General features: G+C 43.1%; 1 protein-coding gene across 1 annotated transcript in view; it reads left to right on the top strand.

Moving 5' to 3' along the window:
* Nucleotides 1-28: 28 nt before the first annotated feature.
* The window catches only part of afg1lb (AFG1 like ATPase b), a 29,017-nt gene continuing 11,775 nt past the window's right edge, over nucleotides 29-17,270 (top strand). Inside the window, exons 1-7 of the mRNA XM_052585606.1 lie at nucleotides 29-680; nucleotides 1,607-1,914; nucleotides 3,084-3,135; nucleotides 3,282-3,383; nucleotides 3,883-4,010; nucleotides 6,879-6,978; nucleotides 10,438-10,496. Of these exons, the coding sequence (XP_052441566.1) occupies nucleotides 572-680; nucleotides 1,607-1,914; nucleotides 3,084-3,135; nucleotides 3,282-3,383; nucleotides 3,883-4,010; nucleotides 6,879-6,978; nucleotides 10,438-10,496 (858 nt within the window). The 5' untranslated portion in view covers nucleotides 29-571. The remainder of the gene's footprint in view (nucleotides 681-1,606; nucleotides 1,915-3,083; nucleotides 3,136-3,281; nucleotides 3,384-3,882; nucleotides 4,011-6,878; nucleotides 6,979-10,437; nucleotides 10,497-17,270) is intronic.

Genomic DNA, 17,270 nt, shown 5'->3' on the forward strand with positions numbered 1-17,270 from the left:
GTCATAGCGAGGAGAGTGTACCTTTCAGTGAAGTCGAAAATGTTATAGGTTATAAATGACTATTTATAACTGTATTAACTAGCGTTTATGCGGTCACCTGCCACTATTCTGAGCTGCTGGATAAATGTTAGCGAAGCAAGTGCTGTTTTCGGTGGACATATGTAATGTTAAACTTTTGTAGGTTTTAAATTCTGAACCTTTTGTAGAGTAACTTTTGTCATTTATTCAAGTTCCATTCTTGCATTCCTCCTACTGTATTCTGTAATGTAATTAGATACGTTTCAAAACAAGAACAGTGCACTTTTTGTAAATCTGTATTGTTAAAAAAAAATTAGTTTCTCAAATTATTGTTTGCAGAACAATGTCTTGCATTTATTCACGAATAAGATAAGATTTTGATATTTAAAAACGATATAAAATATAATTGAAAAACTATTTTCTTATATATTGTAACGTTTTTGAGACATAATAAACGTGGAACAGCAGCATGCAGAGCAGTGTCTGTTCTCCATAAAGGGATGTAAGGTGTCCGTGTTCAGACTTCAATAAAGTTATTAGGGTTTGAATCAACATGGCGGCATACAGGTTGCTGTGGACATCGAGATGTCTTTTAAGACTTTCATTCAAAGAGACGAGTTTGTCGAGAGGAGTTTGGTGTGAACTGTTCAAGGCCGTCAGAGGTGAGCATGAATATTCTCCTGTCATGGTCAGTGCTGATAACACGTGCTAACTGTGGGAAATCTATTACGTCATAGTTCGTTATATCCATCTTTATCTCTCTCTCTCTCTCTCTCTCTCTCTCTCACACACACACACACACATACACACACACATTCATATTTCTTTATTGTTTGCAAAATTATGGTAGCTAACTTACTATACTGGAGTATGAAGAATTTATGACTTTGAATAGATTTTCTCTTCCAGCTAGATCTTTCATTTCTGTCAACAAAAGTCTGTCTCCAATTTATGTGCATTTATTTAAAGTATACCTTTGCTTTAATGAGAGAGAAACAAATATGCCCAAACCTTTATTGGATAGAGTTTGTCTTAATAAACAGACAAACTGTAAAAAAAAAATTGTCTTAATAAACTGTAAAATATGTGGAAAAACTGTGTGTGTGTGTGTAATTTTTTTTATTATGTTTATATATATATATATATATATATATATATATATATATATATATATATATATATATATATATATATATATATATATATATATATAAGCAACCAAGTTGTCAAAAAGATTAACTTTATATTGTGCTGTATATGTATTTTATAGAAACACGAGTCTTATTGTTTATGTATTGTCATATTTATTTATTGTCATTTGCATAAATTGTCATTATTTACTCATGTTAAAATGAATCTCTTACATATACATTTATTCATATTGTAAAAAAGTTATGTCACATGTAATAGATGTTTAGTGAATCTATTATTTTTCATTCCTCAATTATTGGGTCTTATAGTGAAATATTAAGGAATTATTATTATCAAGTATTATATGATATAAGCACTGTAAAAAATATTTATAGATCCCAAATATTTGTTTAACAACATATTCTTGTTTCTTAATGGTATTCACCATTTTTTGCAGGACATGCATCTGTGTCAGCACCTTGGGCTGCTCATGGTGGACTCATCAGCCACTATGACAGACTTGTCTGCTCCGGTTCACTGCGAGAAGATGATAAACAAAGAGTTGCACTTCTTCAGTTAGAACAGTTGAACAGAGTGATGACAGACTACACCAACATCCCCATCCTTCTCCCTCAACCTAAAGACTGTTTACATAGTCAACCCACCTCAGAACTGAAGAATAATACAAGTAAAGTAAACCTTCGCAGTCCTGCAGAAAAGAAGTCAAATGAAAAAGAAGACGGAGATGTTGACAACACACAAGAGGTATGGGTTTATATGTGCCAAACTGAGCAGTGCAATCAGTGTATGTTTACAGTGAAGAAAAAGCTTAGCGGGACAACCTTCAGTCAGACCCTAGTGCTTACACTGTGCCATTGCCTAATTTGCTGTGGGACTGTTGTTTGTAGGTCAAAGCAGCTTCAGCCTGTTTGTGTTTGTGGGGGTGGAGAGTGGGAGGAAAGGCCAGACCAAGCTCTTGCTGGATCACAGCACGGCCCCCTACTGAGTCAGGACACCCCACCTATCCCTCGCCTCAGTAATGAGGGGTCGCCATTGTCTGGGAAAGAGATTCCCAGCTCCACTTTTAATATGGGGAAATAAACATAAACATGTACAGCGATGTGCTCTTGTGTTGATTATTTAGGGCAAAAAGGGTGAAACGCTTTGTGCGTAGGGCGAGTAAATGAATAAATGCATTATTTTCATTTAAAAGTGAATAACTTATTATAATAACCAAAATAAAACATTTCCAAAAAAATTTATTAAAATCCCAAAGTTATTGTTTATCTACAACATTACCAGAGCAAACAACAGGTCATCTGTGAAAGGCAGTGGAAAACAGAGTGTTGGCATGTGAACTTTTTCCCCTTGGCTGCATCCTGTGAAAGTGTAGAGCATGACTCCACCTTGTGGACCCGTCCCTGACAGGGCCTGTGTCCGCTCTCTCTCAGTCTCTTCACTGTGTTTGTCCACTCTACCGTGACTGGACCACTGCCACCAGCCACAATAACGAGCTACAGAGAGTTCTGGAAGTCAGTGAGAAGTCACACGCTGTCATCCAAGAACGCTGCGCCTCACTGCTCAAACAGCATTCACCCCACTGAAAAAAAAAATACGGGCAGAATACGGGCATGAGGATGTCGGCTCTCTGTCTTTTCCTGAATGATCAATTGTCTGCAGCCACAGACAGTTCTGGACTGGCTCATCAAACACCTTTACTCTGAAAGTTGAATGCATTGTGGACATTGTTTGGAAACTTTGAGTCAAGGGCACTTCATCGCATGCCAAGAGTTTTCTGGATATTTCTTTTTTTTGTTACAACTGGTGACAAAAAGAGGTCTTGATGATATAAGCTTTGTAGACTAAAATGTGCTGAAACAAACCAGCTTTTTACAGCATTAAAGAAGATGGTAATATTCGAATTTATTTTACAGGAGTCCCCAAAGCCACATCCTCCTCACGGCTACTATATCCATGGTGATGTTGGTAAGCTTAAGTTAATATTTGTTTTTAGCTATGGCAGCAAAATAATTCATCATTTTATACATGCATATATTGAGTTTTGAGGTATTGGATTGGACTTCACTTTGGAAAGGCCAATTAATGCTTATTCTGTGTTTCATAATCTATAGGCACTGGAAAAACAATGCTGATGGACCTTTTTTACTCCTTTGTGGAAAACAGAAGAAAAAGGAGGGTTCATTTCAATGCATTCATGTTAGATGTACATAGAAGTAAGTTCTAACTAAACCAAGGTAGCCTGCTCTCGAGTTATTGTGGATACATAAATGGCCATATGTAATAGGAGTAATATTTTAAAATATTACAATTGAAACCGTTTTTCAGTATATGCTTAAATGTAATGTGTTCCTGTGATCGCAAAGTTACATTTAGATAAATATTAATATACATAAATGTCTTTAACATGTGAACAACTTAATGTGTCTTTGCTAAATAAAAGTATTATTAATAAAAACTGATCCAAAACTTTTTTTTTTTTAATAACACTAGTGTATATTTACCTTATTCCATATTAATCTATTTAAAGTAGTACTATTTGATATTTTGACAAGTAGCAAACAAACATGACTTTTATCTTGCATGAATAGCAATTAAGGAAAATAACAGCATAAAGTAGAATAGATTCCTCCTGAGTTCAACATTTGATGTTGTCTAGGTTCTGAGTGCATTTGCATTTATTTCTATTGACTTTAATTTGTGCATTGCATTCAGGGATCCACAAACTGAAACAGAGCCTGCCAAAGCGACGGATCGGTAAAATGACAATGTATGACCCCATCTTTCCGGTTGCCATGGAGATCGCAGAGGAAACATGTCTCCTGTGCTTTGATGAGTTTCAGGTGAGGGCAGGAGTAGGGAGATTCGGAGGGTGAAGAGTTTGTAAAATTGTTGAAAAATTTCTAAGCTGCAGTTTAATGCATATTTTCAGTGTGTTAGTGCTTGAGTGAGGGGAATAATGTAAGCTGCAGAAATATAGTAAGAATCAGCATGTGCTGAAGAAATGTTTATATTGATGTAGTTCATCTGACTACAGTGTAATCCTTGTTCATTTTGGAGCCATCTAGTGGAGTCCGATAACTTCACACAGATCTGAAAGGCAACATATAATCGAGATTAAATAGAAAATGGTATTCTTTTCAAACCCAAAAAGTATAAAATAAAAAAATGAAATGTCATATACATGTTTGCAGATTAAAATCAATCAATCAGCCCATTTCTCAATCAATATTTTCCTTAAGGAATAATATCTTTATCTTATCTATTGTTTTTTGTTCTCTGGTTCAGTATCAGTATGGTGTTTAATGAATTTCAAAAAAATGTCCTGTTATCTTTATAATATTACATGCCGTACTCAAATAACCTGTGTAGACCTCATTTCTGATAATTAAGAGTTAATTCTCTCACTGCTTTAGGATGAAGCACTGCTCTTTTTATTAATGGTTTTTAAATTGAAATGTTTACCTCAGGCCTGATCGCTTTCATATATTTATTTAGTATGGGTTCTCATTATTGCCTGAAAGCTCACCTCACCAATCGTTGCTCGTGGCTGTATGGAAAGCACACAGATTTTGTTTATGATGCATAAATGAGGAGCTGACAGCCCCTTACCAATCAGGAGCCACTGCCACTTAAGCATGCAAATGAGGCATCGAGTTTCAGTCGGCCCCTCTTGCTTCCTTGAGTGAGGGGTAATGGAGAGCGACTATGGCGGGTCGCATGCATCCATGCCTCTTAAATGCTAATGAAATTTCTCCATTCTCTTCATTAGTCCGGCATCATTATCAGTAATTTGTAGCCTTCCCCTTTTGTCCCTCTCCACTCCCTTAATGAATGCAAGGTATTGAGAGAAGGGCCAAGAGAGATATAGAAAGAGGAAGAGCGAGTAGAAACCGCTTGAGGCATTGTCTCAGGCCCCTGTCAGTCGCCGGGTGAAATTACTCATCGACAGAGTTGTGTAAGTAAAGGTTTAAGATCAAAAGAGTGCAATTTGGCACCCGTGTGCGCCACACAAAAGTGACTCTTTGCTGGCGTAATTGGATGCTCATTTGAATATCCGTACCGTTGTTTTCGCTGTCGTTCACAACAACACCACACAGAAGGCTTTCTTGCACTCAACCTGGCAATCAATACCCAGAGACTGAAAGTGTGTGTGTGTGTGTGTGTGTGTATACACACTCTCGCATGAGTGTCGCAGTGCCTGTGCGACAAACAAAAAAACAAATACAGGACGGATGAAAAGGTCATAATTAAATGACTCCTTTGAAATGAAGAATAGAAGAGGACGGTTAAAGGAAATGTGATCCATTTTATGCAATAGCACCTCGTCTTTGTAACCGACCACCCTTCCGACAACACGCACGCACACCCTCCACCTTGCCTCACGTAAGGCCGTTATAGAAGACGCTAATTGGGTTTGATGGGGCCGAAGGTTTAATATGCAAAAAAGGGAAACACTTCAATATAAGAAAACAACATATGCTGGGGGAATGGCAGTCATAAGTGTGCCCTTCTAAGAATAGTAGAGCTCCGTGAATGAGGAGATCTTCTACATGACAAAAACATCCCCGGCCCCAAATTTGGCTCCTCGCTGCCAGATATGCAAACGCTAATCAAGTATTAATGCGACGCAAGCAGAAACTCTTATATGCGTTTTGACTAAATGCATTTCAACCCTGAAAAAAGTAGCAGAAACGTGGGAGAAGATGAGAGCGGACCACGGTCGATCTCATTGTGTATTATTGACTAAAGGGCTCCTTTTGTCAGGGGAGGGTCAGCAGCCCCAGTGTTGCTGCAGATGTGTGTGAGGCAACAGCTCGCTGCTGTGAAAAAGGCAACGTTTAAATGATAATAATGAATGATGATGATGAAAATGATAATAATGAAAGAACCACTCATCCTCTCGCTTCTGAGATTCAGGGACAGCCATGCCAGGCCCTCAAGAGCACAATGGGAGCACATCTGTGTGTGTGTGTGTACGTATTTGTCTCTGTGTGGCCATCTGGCTGTCATTGTGCCACTGATTTTATCTTAAAACGCTATTTATTTATTTATTCAATTATTTACCTTTTTCAGCGCTTTGGCCACTTGTCCTTGTCTCTAGCAGAAAGCTGCGGCTGTGTGTGGCCATTTCACAGTCAGGTGGAGTGGCTTTGTGTCTGTCCTGTGTCTGTGTTGCGAGCGTGTTGGGGAGGGTTATGTCAAAGGACCTTGGCCGAGGCTTCGGTTTTAAAATGCAACGACACCTGGTTTTTGCTCATTCATTCGCATGTACACGCATGCACAAGTGCACATGCATGCACACAATTGTGGTAATTAGCTCAAGGCAGAGGAAGGCCAAAGGGGAGAGAGTTGTGCCTCGCTCATGTCCTGCTTCTACACCTGTGCTCGCTCCCATAGTGTCAATAGTGTGACTAGAGGACAGAATAGAAACAACAGAAGCTATAGGTTGCTTTATAGGCAAAATGAAATTTAAAACCAACGTATTTATCCCATTGATACACATTTACTTGTTTTATTTCAGTTTGACAAAAATTCAGTTGAATTTGAGCTGTTTCTATGAACTTAAGTGATGGTATGCTGTTTTTTACATGTGAAGGAAAAAGTAAATAGCTGATGCAGAATATGGGTTGCTATGATCCATATTTACATTAGAGTACAATGAATAAAAATGTCTTCTTTTTTTATTATTATTATTTTATTTTTTTCAGGTGGTTGATATAGCTGATGCTGTGATCCTGAAGCAGTTATTTGAGGGCTTGTTCAAGTGTGGGGTCGTGGTTGTGGCGACCTCAAATCGACCACCTGAAGGTAGGTCTGGGTAATGTTGATTAACAGAAACTGGTGTTCAAATGTCCAGGTCCATGCAGAAAACTTTTCTTTTTTTTCAATCATATTATTTAACCCTGGAAATAAACAGAAACTAGTAAATGTCATTACTACAAAATCTTCATATTTTCACTTTTTAAGATTAAAATGTAAATTCATTATTGAACTTTTAATAACTTGATTATAAAAATCTAAGTATTTCTCCAGTGTACTTGTTTAGCTGTAACATTTGGGAGAAAATAATTAAACATGCACTACTTTTTTGTTTTTTTGTTTTTTAAAGAAATTAATACTTTTAATCCGCAAGGATGCATTAAATTGATCAAGAGTGATAGTGAATACTTTTATATCGTTACAAAAAATAATCCTGAAGTTTTCTGAAGAATCTTATTACAGTAAAGACTGGAGTAATGGCTGAAAATTCAGTTTTGCCATCACAGGAACAAATTACATAAAAATAATATAATCCGTTCTTTTACAGCATGTTGTGATTATTTCATAATATTACTGTTCTATTGTAGTTTGTATAAATGCATACTTTGAAAGAGACTTCTTTCAAAAACATTTTTTGTAAGTTTTAAACTGTGGTGTAAATATATTAGGTTTTTATAATTCATAACATTTTTTGCAAAAACAAAAAGAAATCTGACAATAAAAGCAGTGTATTCCTTTATTTTCCTCCATCAATTTCCAGGGTTAAGTATGTGTTTTCTGATCCTGACCTGTTACCTACACAGCGCACGGCACACATGACTCTTGTACATTTTCACCTTGTATTGTTCGCTACCAACTTCCCAACAATAGACCACCATACCTTTCTCATTCTCCTCGTTCTTTTTCTGTGGCCTGAAAGTAAAACATGTTCTTAAACTACACGTCCGTCTCATGTTCTAATCCAGTTCTGCACCATCTTATGTGTCAGGATCTTATTTCTTCTTTTTCACTCTTTTCTAATGTTCACCTCCCCTTTAAGTCACTCTTTGGTTAATCGCTGTATTTTGATGCCCATTATGTTTGAGGTCTATTGATAATCTGCGTAAAGTCTCTCACTCCTTCTCTGCTTTTTATTGCTCTCTTCCTTTCTCGCACACACTCAAACCCCTGCCATTGGCTGCTGCTCTGTGGTGGTGGATTACATGAAACTAATCTGAGGAGTGTTATTTAGCCCTGAAATCCAATGACGACTGCATCCAGCTGAACTTTAAACCCTTAGTTCTTCAGTAAACCATTTCCTATGTACGTTTTGGTGTAGCTTGAGGAATAATTCACCTCAAAATGAAAATGATCGTTATTTACTTTACTGTATGGCTTTTTTTGGCTTCTGTGGAACACAAAGGCAGTTATCTAGAAGAATGTCTAAGCTGTTGTTTTCCATACAATGAAAGTGAATGGTGACCAAAAATGTTAAAGTAACAAATCAGCTTGAACATTCTTTTAAATCTCTCATTTTGTGTTCCACAGAAGTAAGACAATCATACAGGTTTAAAATGATGTGGGCGACGTGTTTGGATGAACTATCCCTTTAAATCATGTGGAAACTTCAACCTCGCCGCCATCAAAGATTTCTCGCCTATACGCCGTTCAGCATAAAACGAGGCAACTTTATTTGATACCCGCTTGAACATGAGCAGTTAGTCTTTTATCTTTCTCCACCGTTCCCACTCTTTTCTTCCTCTGCCTCATTGTTGATTCAACAGACGCCGTTTTTTTGCAATTGCTGTGATGTTACATTAAACTGGAGAGGGAGAGTGATAAGGGTAGAGATAAGACACTCGTTCTGCCTTTCTCTTCTCGGTCTCTGTCTTGGAGCGCTGCTAATGTCTCGTTGTATGAAGTGGCCTTGTGTGCCGAGTACAAAACGGTGAGCGGCAGTTACATAAAGAAACCCTCTCCTAACATTAACCAGCCACAGAGAACAAAGCCTACGCTAAAACTTAATAGCCATCTTATTCCATTTTAATTAGGTGACTAATGGATAGACGGGTAGACATGAAAGATGGGAGGGAGAGAGATGACATCGAAAGAGATTGCTCGTTTATTGATATAAAGATGCTGTACTGAAGAGCCACTAAAGAGGCTCGCGTGTTTGAACTTGGATATTTGGCGTCCCCCAAAACCGTTTCTTCAGGTAAAGCAGGGGAAATGGATGGACAAAGGTAAAAGAGGGTGCATTTCACTTAACTTAATCTTTAAATGACCCTTTAGTTATGCACCAGGATACTATGATTAAACTGCTAAAAAAAAGTGTAGAATTTATTCAGAAGCATCTGTATCTGTCTGTTTTTTTTTTTTTTTTTTTTTTTGGACCTACAACAGATAATTGAGGATCATCAAAGATATAACCTATGAAAAGTTTAATTAGAGATATGTTAATGATGTTTAAATGGTATTTAAAATGTCTGAAAAAAAAATGACATATTGCAGATTCATCTTAAAGCGGTGCTTAAACATTTTGATTTCAGGGCCAATATTGTAACTCCACGATTTTTCCAGTTGTTCATAATTTTCTGGACAAACCTTAAGAATAACAATTGTAAAAAATGTGATCTTCCCAAAAACTTTTTATTAAAAAATAAGCTGCAAGATAATTTTGTTTTGAACTTCTGCTACTTTCTGATGTCTAATAAGTGTACTTAAGTGACTGCCCACATTTACACTTTGTATTACAAAGTAAAGGGGCCATGTACAATATATTGAAGTCTGAATGTACAGTGGCCAAAAATAAATAAAAATAGCGACCAAAAATGGCCATTGAAAAACAAACCACTTATACTTTGACTTACTGTTTTGGTTTCAAATATTATAAGAGGATGTTAAGGAAAAAGAGTATATAGGATCCCTTAAAATATCTCTCGGTATGATTCTCGTAAGTGGCCACCAGATCCCTATGGAAAGGCTTTATCTATTCTTTCGTAGTAAGATCCCTATAGCATGCTTTCACTTCTTGGGTGAGAACTGGCCGAACATGTCTCTCTGGACTGTTTATAGCTCAACATGCCTCTGTTGTGACAATTCCGTTTCCTTTATATTTTCTTGCTCACGGCAGCTTTAAACAAGTTTTACAGCACAGACAGAAGCATATACTCATCACGGTCTCTTTACATCTGTGTGTGTGTGGTTTATCATGCCCGTGTGGCTAATTGAAGTCTCCATTCACCGTGATGCAGGTTTATTGTCTGTGTAGAAAGAGAGAGACTTCTTCTCTTGAGCTCATTGTTTGGGAATGTAATGAATTTCATGTACTGCCTTTCTCCTGCGCTGCCCACAGAAATCAATTTCTGCCTCTCCTCATCCCTTTTGTCCCTCCTCCCCTCCCGTCCCTCACTTCATCAATAGACACTTTATTTGCCAATCATAGATGGAAAATGACATTATGAGGAGGCTAAAGAGTGAATCTAACCAGCATCTCTGCCTCTCGTGATCTCTCTCTCTCTCTCTCAGAACTGTACAAAAACGGGCTTCAGAGGACTGCTTTTGTGCCTTTCATTGGCGTACTCAAGGTAAAGACAAAGTCATTCTCTCAGTTAATTTATTTATCCTTTCATTCTATCTCCATCTCTCCCTCTCTCTTCATGTTTCCTCCTCTGCTCTGTCTGGTTTTTGATGTATTTTATTCACAGGTAAAAAAATACACAACCCCATATGTGTTTGCAAAAACGCACAAAACAGAAAAAAGGCAGCTTTGATCATACCTGGAGATGAGAGCGACAGAGAGAGAGAGAGAAAGTGTGACAGACATGGAGGCCGTTTAATGACTGGCGTGGGTTGGCTGGAATGAGACGGCATTGCGTGAAGCTGCTTGCATTTCAAAGTGCGCCCGGCCATGGACGCCAGCGATGCTCTGATCTGCTTTGCAAGTTAATTGTATTATTTTAAGCAGGTATTGGCATTATCCTGTGTGCTGTCTGGTTAATTACCATCATCCTGCGACAGCTTTCCATCATAAATAATCAGACCGTCATTTTCAGGCATTTTACAGCAGGCTGCATTCTTGCACATTTGATTGGTATCAACACACCGAGCTCAATGCGTTTTTAACGTCAATTGGCTTGTTCCGTAGTTAAATATTGAGCATGCTGTTCAAGAAATAGTTCACCCTAAAAAAGACAATTTGCTGAAAATGTACCCACTCTCGGATCATCCAAGATGTTGATGAATTATCTTTTTAGCAGTAAATAATTTTAGCAGTAAATAATTTGCTCACCAATGGATTCTCTGCAGTGAATGGGTGCCATTAGAATGCCTAAACGCATCTAAATTTACTTGTGGATTATTGTGATGTCTTTATCAGTTGTTTGTGTGATGGGTATTGAAGAGAGGGGACTCAAATGCGAGGGCAAAATGACAGTCTTTAATCCAACAAAGGAAAGCCACAGGAAAATCCAACAAAGGAGTACAAAGATGAAAACTAAGGAAGACCCGAAGGCTGGGTTAAACTAACACAGGAAACCTCCGTGGCTGGAACTACCAGAAGGCTGGCGAGGTGGAGGCTTTGACTGGGCTCAGGGGAGAGCCGGGGATCGGTGCTCGCAGTGCGGGGCGGTAGCGGCGTAGAACAGCAGGTAAGGTTCTGTGGGGTATAAAGGGTGAGCACAGAGAGGTACAGGTAGCGATAGTAGACAACTAACTTCACCCCGACTAGACAGGACAGGACCGGACCATGACAAACTGCTAACAAGGACGCCAAAGGCAACGGCTTCATTCGGAAGTAACAATCTGACAATGAGACACGGGAACGAGAGGGTAGAAGTAGCCCAAATAACAAGGCAAGATGAGAACCAGGTGGAGGGGGAATTATCTTAATGAGAAGTGAAGACAGCTGTGACACATAAGCGAAGAGCGAGGGAGACAGGAGGGGAAAAACCAGCAGGGGGAGACAGAGGGAGAAGAAGAGAGAGATAGAGACAGGATCATGACAGTACCCTCTCCTCAAAGAGCGCCTCCAGGCGCTCCAGCGGGGAAATGCTGGCGAGACCGGAGGAAATCATCAATGAGCGAGGGGTCCAGGATATCCTTAGGGGAGACCCAACTCCTCTCCTCAGGACCATACCCCTGCCAATCGACTAAGTATTGGTAACCACGACCCCGACGCCGCCTATCTATGATCCTGCGGACGGTGTAGACCGGGGAGTCTTCGATACGAACGGCAGAGAAGGACGTGGGAGGGGGGGAGCGAGAGGTCGGTTTAATGCAGGAGACGTGAAACACCGGGTGAACACGACGAAGATTATGCGGCAACCGGAGTTTGACGGCGACAGGGTTAACGATCTTGATAATGCGGAACGGCCCGATGAAGCGGGGAGCCAGTTTACGGGAGTCAGACTGGAGGGGTAAATTAGATGTAGAAAGCCAAACCCTCTGACCCGCGGCATAGCGAGGACTCTTGACACGCGATTTATTGGCAGCCACGCACATGCGTCTCTTAGAACGACAAAGTGCGGATCTCACCCCCTTCCAGGTTCGTTTACAGCGACTGATAAAGGTCTGAACGGACGGGCAGTGAGAATCGGTCTCTTGGGACGAAAATAAGGGCGGTTGATAGCCGAGGCAACATTGAAAGGGAGAGATACCAGAGGCCGAGGAGGGGAGGGAATTATGAGCATACTCAGCCCAGGAAAGCTGTTCGACCCAAGATGAGGGATTGCGAAAAGCTAGACTGCGGAGCATGCGGGCAACAATCTGATTGGCTCGCTCGGCCTGGCCGTTAGTCTGTGGGTGAAAACCCGAGGAAAGGCTAGCAGTGGCCCCTATGAGACGGCAAAATTCTTTCCAGAACTGCGAGGCGAATTGCGGACCCCTATCGGACACGACATCGGTGGGCAACCCGTGATACTTAAACACATTATCAATCATAATCTGGGCCGTTTCCTTCGCAGAGGGCAGTTTGATAAGAGGAATGAAGTGCGCCGATTTTGAGAAGCGGTCGACTACCGTCAGGATGACAGTCTTGCCGGCTGAGGGCGGAAGACCGGTGATAAAGTCGAGAGCTATATGGGACCACGGGCGAGAGGGAACAGGTAGCGGTCGGAGAAGACCAGCAGGCGGAGAGTTGCCTGCTTTGGTTTGGGCACAGACAGAGCAGGCAGCGATAAAGCGGCGTGCATCACGTTCTAAAGAGGGCCACCAGAAACGCTGGCGGATAAATGCGACAGTGCCTCGAGCACCGGGATGAACCGCTAGTCTAGAAGAATGGGCCCATTGAAGAACCGCTAATCGTGTGGGAATGGGGACAAAAAGGCTGCCCCTAGGGCAGTTACGGGGAGTAGCGACGTGAGAGAGAGCGCGTTTAACCTGTCTCTCGATCCCCCAGACCGTAGCCCCCACCACCCGACCGGAAGGGATAATTTCCTCTCGGGAGGTGCGGCCGATCGAGGGATCGAAGAGTCGAGACAACGCATCTGGTTTACCGTTCTTAGAGCCCGGACGGTATGAAATGACAAAATCAAAACGCGTAAAGAAAAGGGCCCAGCGAGCCTGACGCGAGTTCAATCTCTTGGCGGAGCGAATGTATTCTAAATTGCGATGGTCCGTTAAAACAATAAAAGGGACAGAGGATCCCTCTAACCACTGCCGCCACTCACCCAACGCCAGGCGGATGGCGAGGAGCTCTCGATTCCCGACATCATAATTACGTTCAGCGGGGGAAAGGCGGTGGGAGAAGTACGCGCAAGGGTGTATCTTATTATCCGACGCTGACCGCTGGGAAAGAACGGCTCCCACCCCCACCTCGGAGGCATCGACCTCAACGATAAACTGTCTTGAGCTATCTGGGGTGCGGAGGATGGGTGCGGACGTAAAAAGGGTCTTTAGCCGGTCAAACGCCTCCTGCGCAGAACCGGACCAACTGAAACGAGACTTAACCGAAGTGAGGGCAGTGAGTGGCGCGGCCACCTGACTGAAGTTGCGTATAAAGCGGCGATAAAAATTAGCAAAACCGAGAAAGCGTTGTAGCGAGACACGAGACTCAGGGACGGGCCAATCGAGCACGGCCTGGACCTTGGTAGGGTCCATTTTGATCCCCTCTGCCGAGATAACGGAGCCTAAAAACGTTATAGACGAAGCATGAAAGGAGCACTTCTCGGCCTTAACAAAGAGTCGATTCTCAAGCAAACGTTGGAGAACGCGGCGAACGTGCTGCACATGAACCTGGAGAGAGGGCGAAAAAATCAAAATGTCATCGAGATAGACAAAAACGAATAAATTGAGCATATCCCGAAGGACGTCATTGATCAGAGCCTGAAAGACAGCGGGGGCGTTAACCAATCCGAAGGGGAGGACCCTATACTCGAAGTGGCCGAGGGGCGTGTTAAAGGCGGTCTTCCACTCGTCCCCCTCCCGAATGCGTACGAGATGGTAGGCGTTACGTAGGTCGAGCTTGGTAAAGACTTTTGCCCCCTGCAGGATATCGAAGGCTGAGGACATCAGTGGCAAGGGGTAACGGTTCTTAATCGTGATGTCGTTCAGCCCCCGATAATCAATGCATGGGCGTAAAGAACCGTCTTTCTTCTTAACAAAAAAGAATCCGGCGCCGGCAGGCGACGAGGACGGAACGATTGTGCCGGCGCTGAGAGACTCAGATAAATAATTCTCTAAAGCCTCCCGTTCGGGAACAGAAAGAGAATAGAGCCTACCCCGAGGGGGCGTGGTCCCCGGGCGGAGATCAATAGCGCAGTCATACGGACGGTGGGGCGGAAGAGACATGGCTCGAGAACGGCTGAAAACCCCTCGCAAATCGTGATACTCCTCCGGAACCCCAGTCAGATCTCCCGTCTCCTCCTGCAACACAGAAACAGAAGACACGGGGGGAACAGCCGAGGCTAAACACTTAACATGACACGACAACTTCCAAGACAAAACAGACCCCCTAGCCCAGTCAATGTGTGGATTGTGAAGTTCTAACCAAGGGTGCCCCAGTACTAAAGGGGTAAAAGGAGACTGAAAAATTAAAAAGGAAACTGTCTCTTTATGGTTGCCAGAAATGGTTAGAGTTAATGGGATAGTCTGTTTCTGTACCCTAGGTAGGGCGCTGCCATCAAGGGCAAATAAAGAGGTGGAGTCTCTTAGCGGTGTGAGCGGAATACCTTGTTGGAGCGCCCACTTCTCATCCAAAAAGTTTCCCTCGGCCCCAGAGTCGATCAAGGCCGCACAGGAGGCTGACGACCCCGCCCACTGGAGATGCGCTGGAAGTATCGTGCAGGAAGTGGAAGGGATGGACTTAGTGGTAGCGCTCGCCAGTAACCCTCCTCCTACTGGCGAGCGTTGGCTTTTACAGGACACGAAAACACAAAGTGAGAGGCACTAGCACAGTACATGCAGAGGCGGTTAGAGATCCTCCTCTGACGCTCCTTAGGCGAAATACGCAGACCACCCAGCTGCATGGGTTCCGGTTCTGAGTGGGAGGGGCTGACTCGAGGCGGCGAGAAGAGACTCTCCTCTAGGCGATGAGCACGACGGCGCTGATCAAACCGTCTCTCCACCCGGATGGCCAGGTCGATAAGGTCGTCGAGCCGGGCGGGGATTTCACGGACGAGGACCTCGTCCCGCACCTCTGGAGACAAGCCCTCCAGGAAGCGAGCAGTCAGTGCGGGCTGGTTCCACCCACAGGTGGTAGCGAGGGTCCGGAACTCAACGGAGAAATCCGGCACGGATCGTCTTCCCTGCCGGAGTGTGGAAAGTCGACGGGACGCCTCCTCTCCGTAGGCGGAACGGTCGAAGACCCGGATCATCTCCTCCTTGAAGCGCTCAAAGGTTGAGGTGCACTCTGCCTCCGTCTCCCAGTTGGCCGTTCCCCATTCGCGAGCCCGCCCGTGGAGGAGTGAAAGAACGAAAGCCACCTTGGCCCTCTCCTTAGCATATGTAACGGGCTGGAGCGAGAATACCACCTCACACTGGGTAAGGAAAGCGCGGCACTGAGTTGGCTCACCCGAATAGACCGGAGGATTGTTTATCCGAGGCTCCGTCTGACCCGGAGGAGAATAAGAGGCGGAAGGCTGGAGACGCAGGTTGTGGACCTGGCTGGACAGCTCGGACATTTGGGCAGCCAAAGAACCGACGGCGTGTCGGGTAGCGGAGATGTCTTCCTCATGCCTCCCGAGGAGGACGCCCTGGTGCTCAACGGCGGTCTGGAACGGACTGCCACTCGCTGAGTCCATCGTGGTCAGATTGTTCTGTGATGGGTATTGAAGAGAGGGGACTCAAATGCGAGGGCAAAATGACAGTCTTTAATCCAACAAAGGAAAGCCACAGGAAAATCCAACAAAGGAGTACAAAGATGAAAACTAAGGAAGACCCGAAGGCTGGGTTAAACTAACACAGGAAACCTCCGTGGCTGGAACTACCAGAAGGCTGGCGAGGTGGAGGCTTTGACTGGGCTCAGGGGAGAGCCGGGGATCGGTGCTCGCAGTGCGGGGCGGTAGCGGCGTAGAACAGCAGGTAAGGTTCTGTGGGGTATAAAGGGTGAGCACAGAGAGGTACAGGTAGCGATAGTAGACAACTAACTTCACCCCGACTAGACAGGACAGGACCGGACCATGACAAACTGCTAACAAGGACGCCAAAGGCAACGGCTTCATTCGGAAGTAACAATCTGACAATGAGACACGGGAACGAGAGGGTAGAAGTAGCCCAAATAACAAGGCAAGATGAGAACCAGGTGGAGGGGGAATTATCTTAATGAGAAGTGAAGACAGCTGTGACACATAAGCGAAGAGCGAGGGAGACAGGAGGGGAAAAACCAGCAGGGGGAGACAGAGGGAGAAGAAGAGAGAGATAGAGACAGGATCATGACAGTTTGGACTCTTATTCTGACGGCACCCATTCACTGCAGAGGATCCATTTGTTAGCAAGTTACGTAATGCAAAATTTCTCCAAATCTGTTCAAATTAAGAAACAAACTCTTTCAAATCTTGTATGGCCTGATGTTTGAGTAAATTTTCAGCGAATTTACTACTTTGGGTCACAATTATACGGGGAGAGCTAACGGCAATACAAACCAGTCATCCTTTACTTGTTTCTTTTCGCTCCGTGATCTTGAAGAGCGACATAATAGGAGGATGCTTTGATGACTGGCAATACAATGTCTTTCTAATCCTCATTATATCCTAGTATTCCTCATAGTTAAGGACCCCCCTCTGCAGAAGATGCTAAAAATAAAAGCTGCTGTAGGCTTCATTCAGGTTGTGATTTTTCTCAGTTTGACCCCTGGGTCTTTTATGGTCAGTGGCCCAGCACAGTCACTCTGGTTCAGACCGTCTCTGTCAAATCCCTGGGGTCCT

The sequence above is a fragment of the Carassius gibelio genome, chromosome B20 (assembly GCF_023724105.1).
Source record: "Carassius gibelio isolate Cgi1373 ecotype wild population from Czech Republic chromosome B20, carGib1.2-hapl.c, whole genome shotgun sequence".
Classification (NCBI taxonomy): Eukaryota; Metazoa; Chordata; class Actinopteri; order Cypriniformes; family Cyprinidae; genus Carassius; species Carassius gibelio.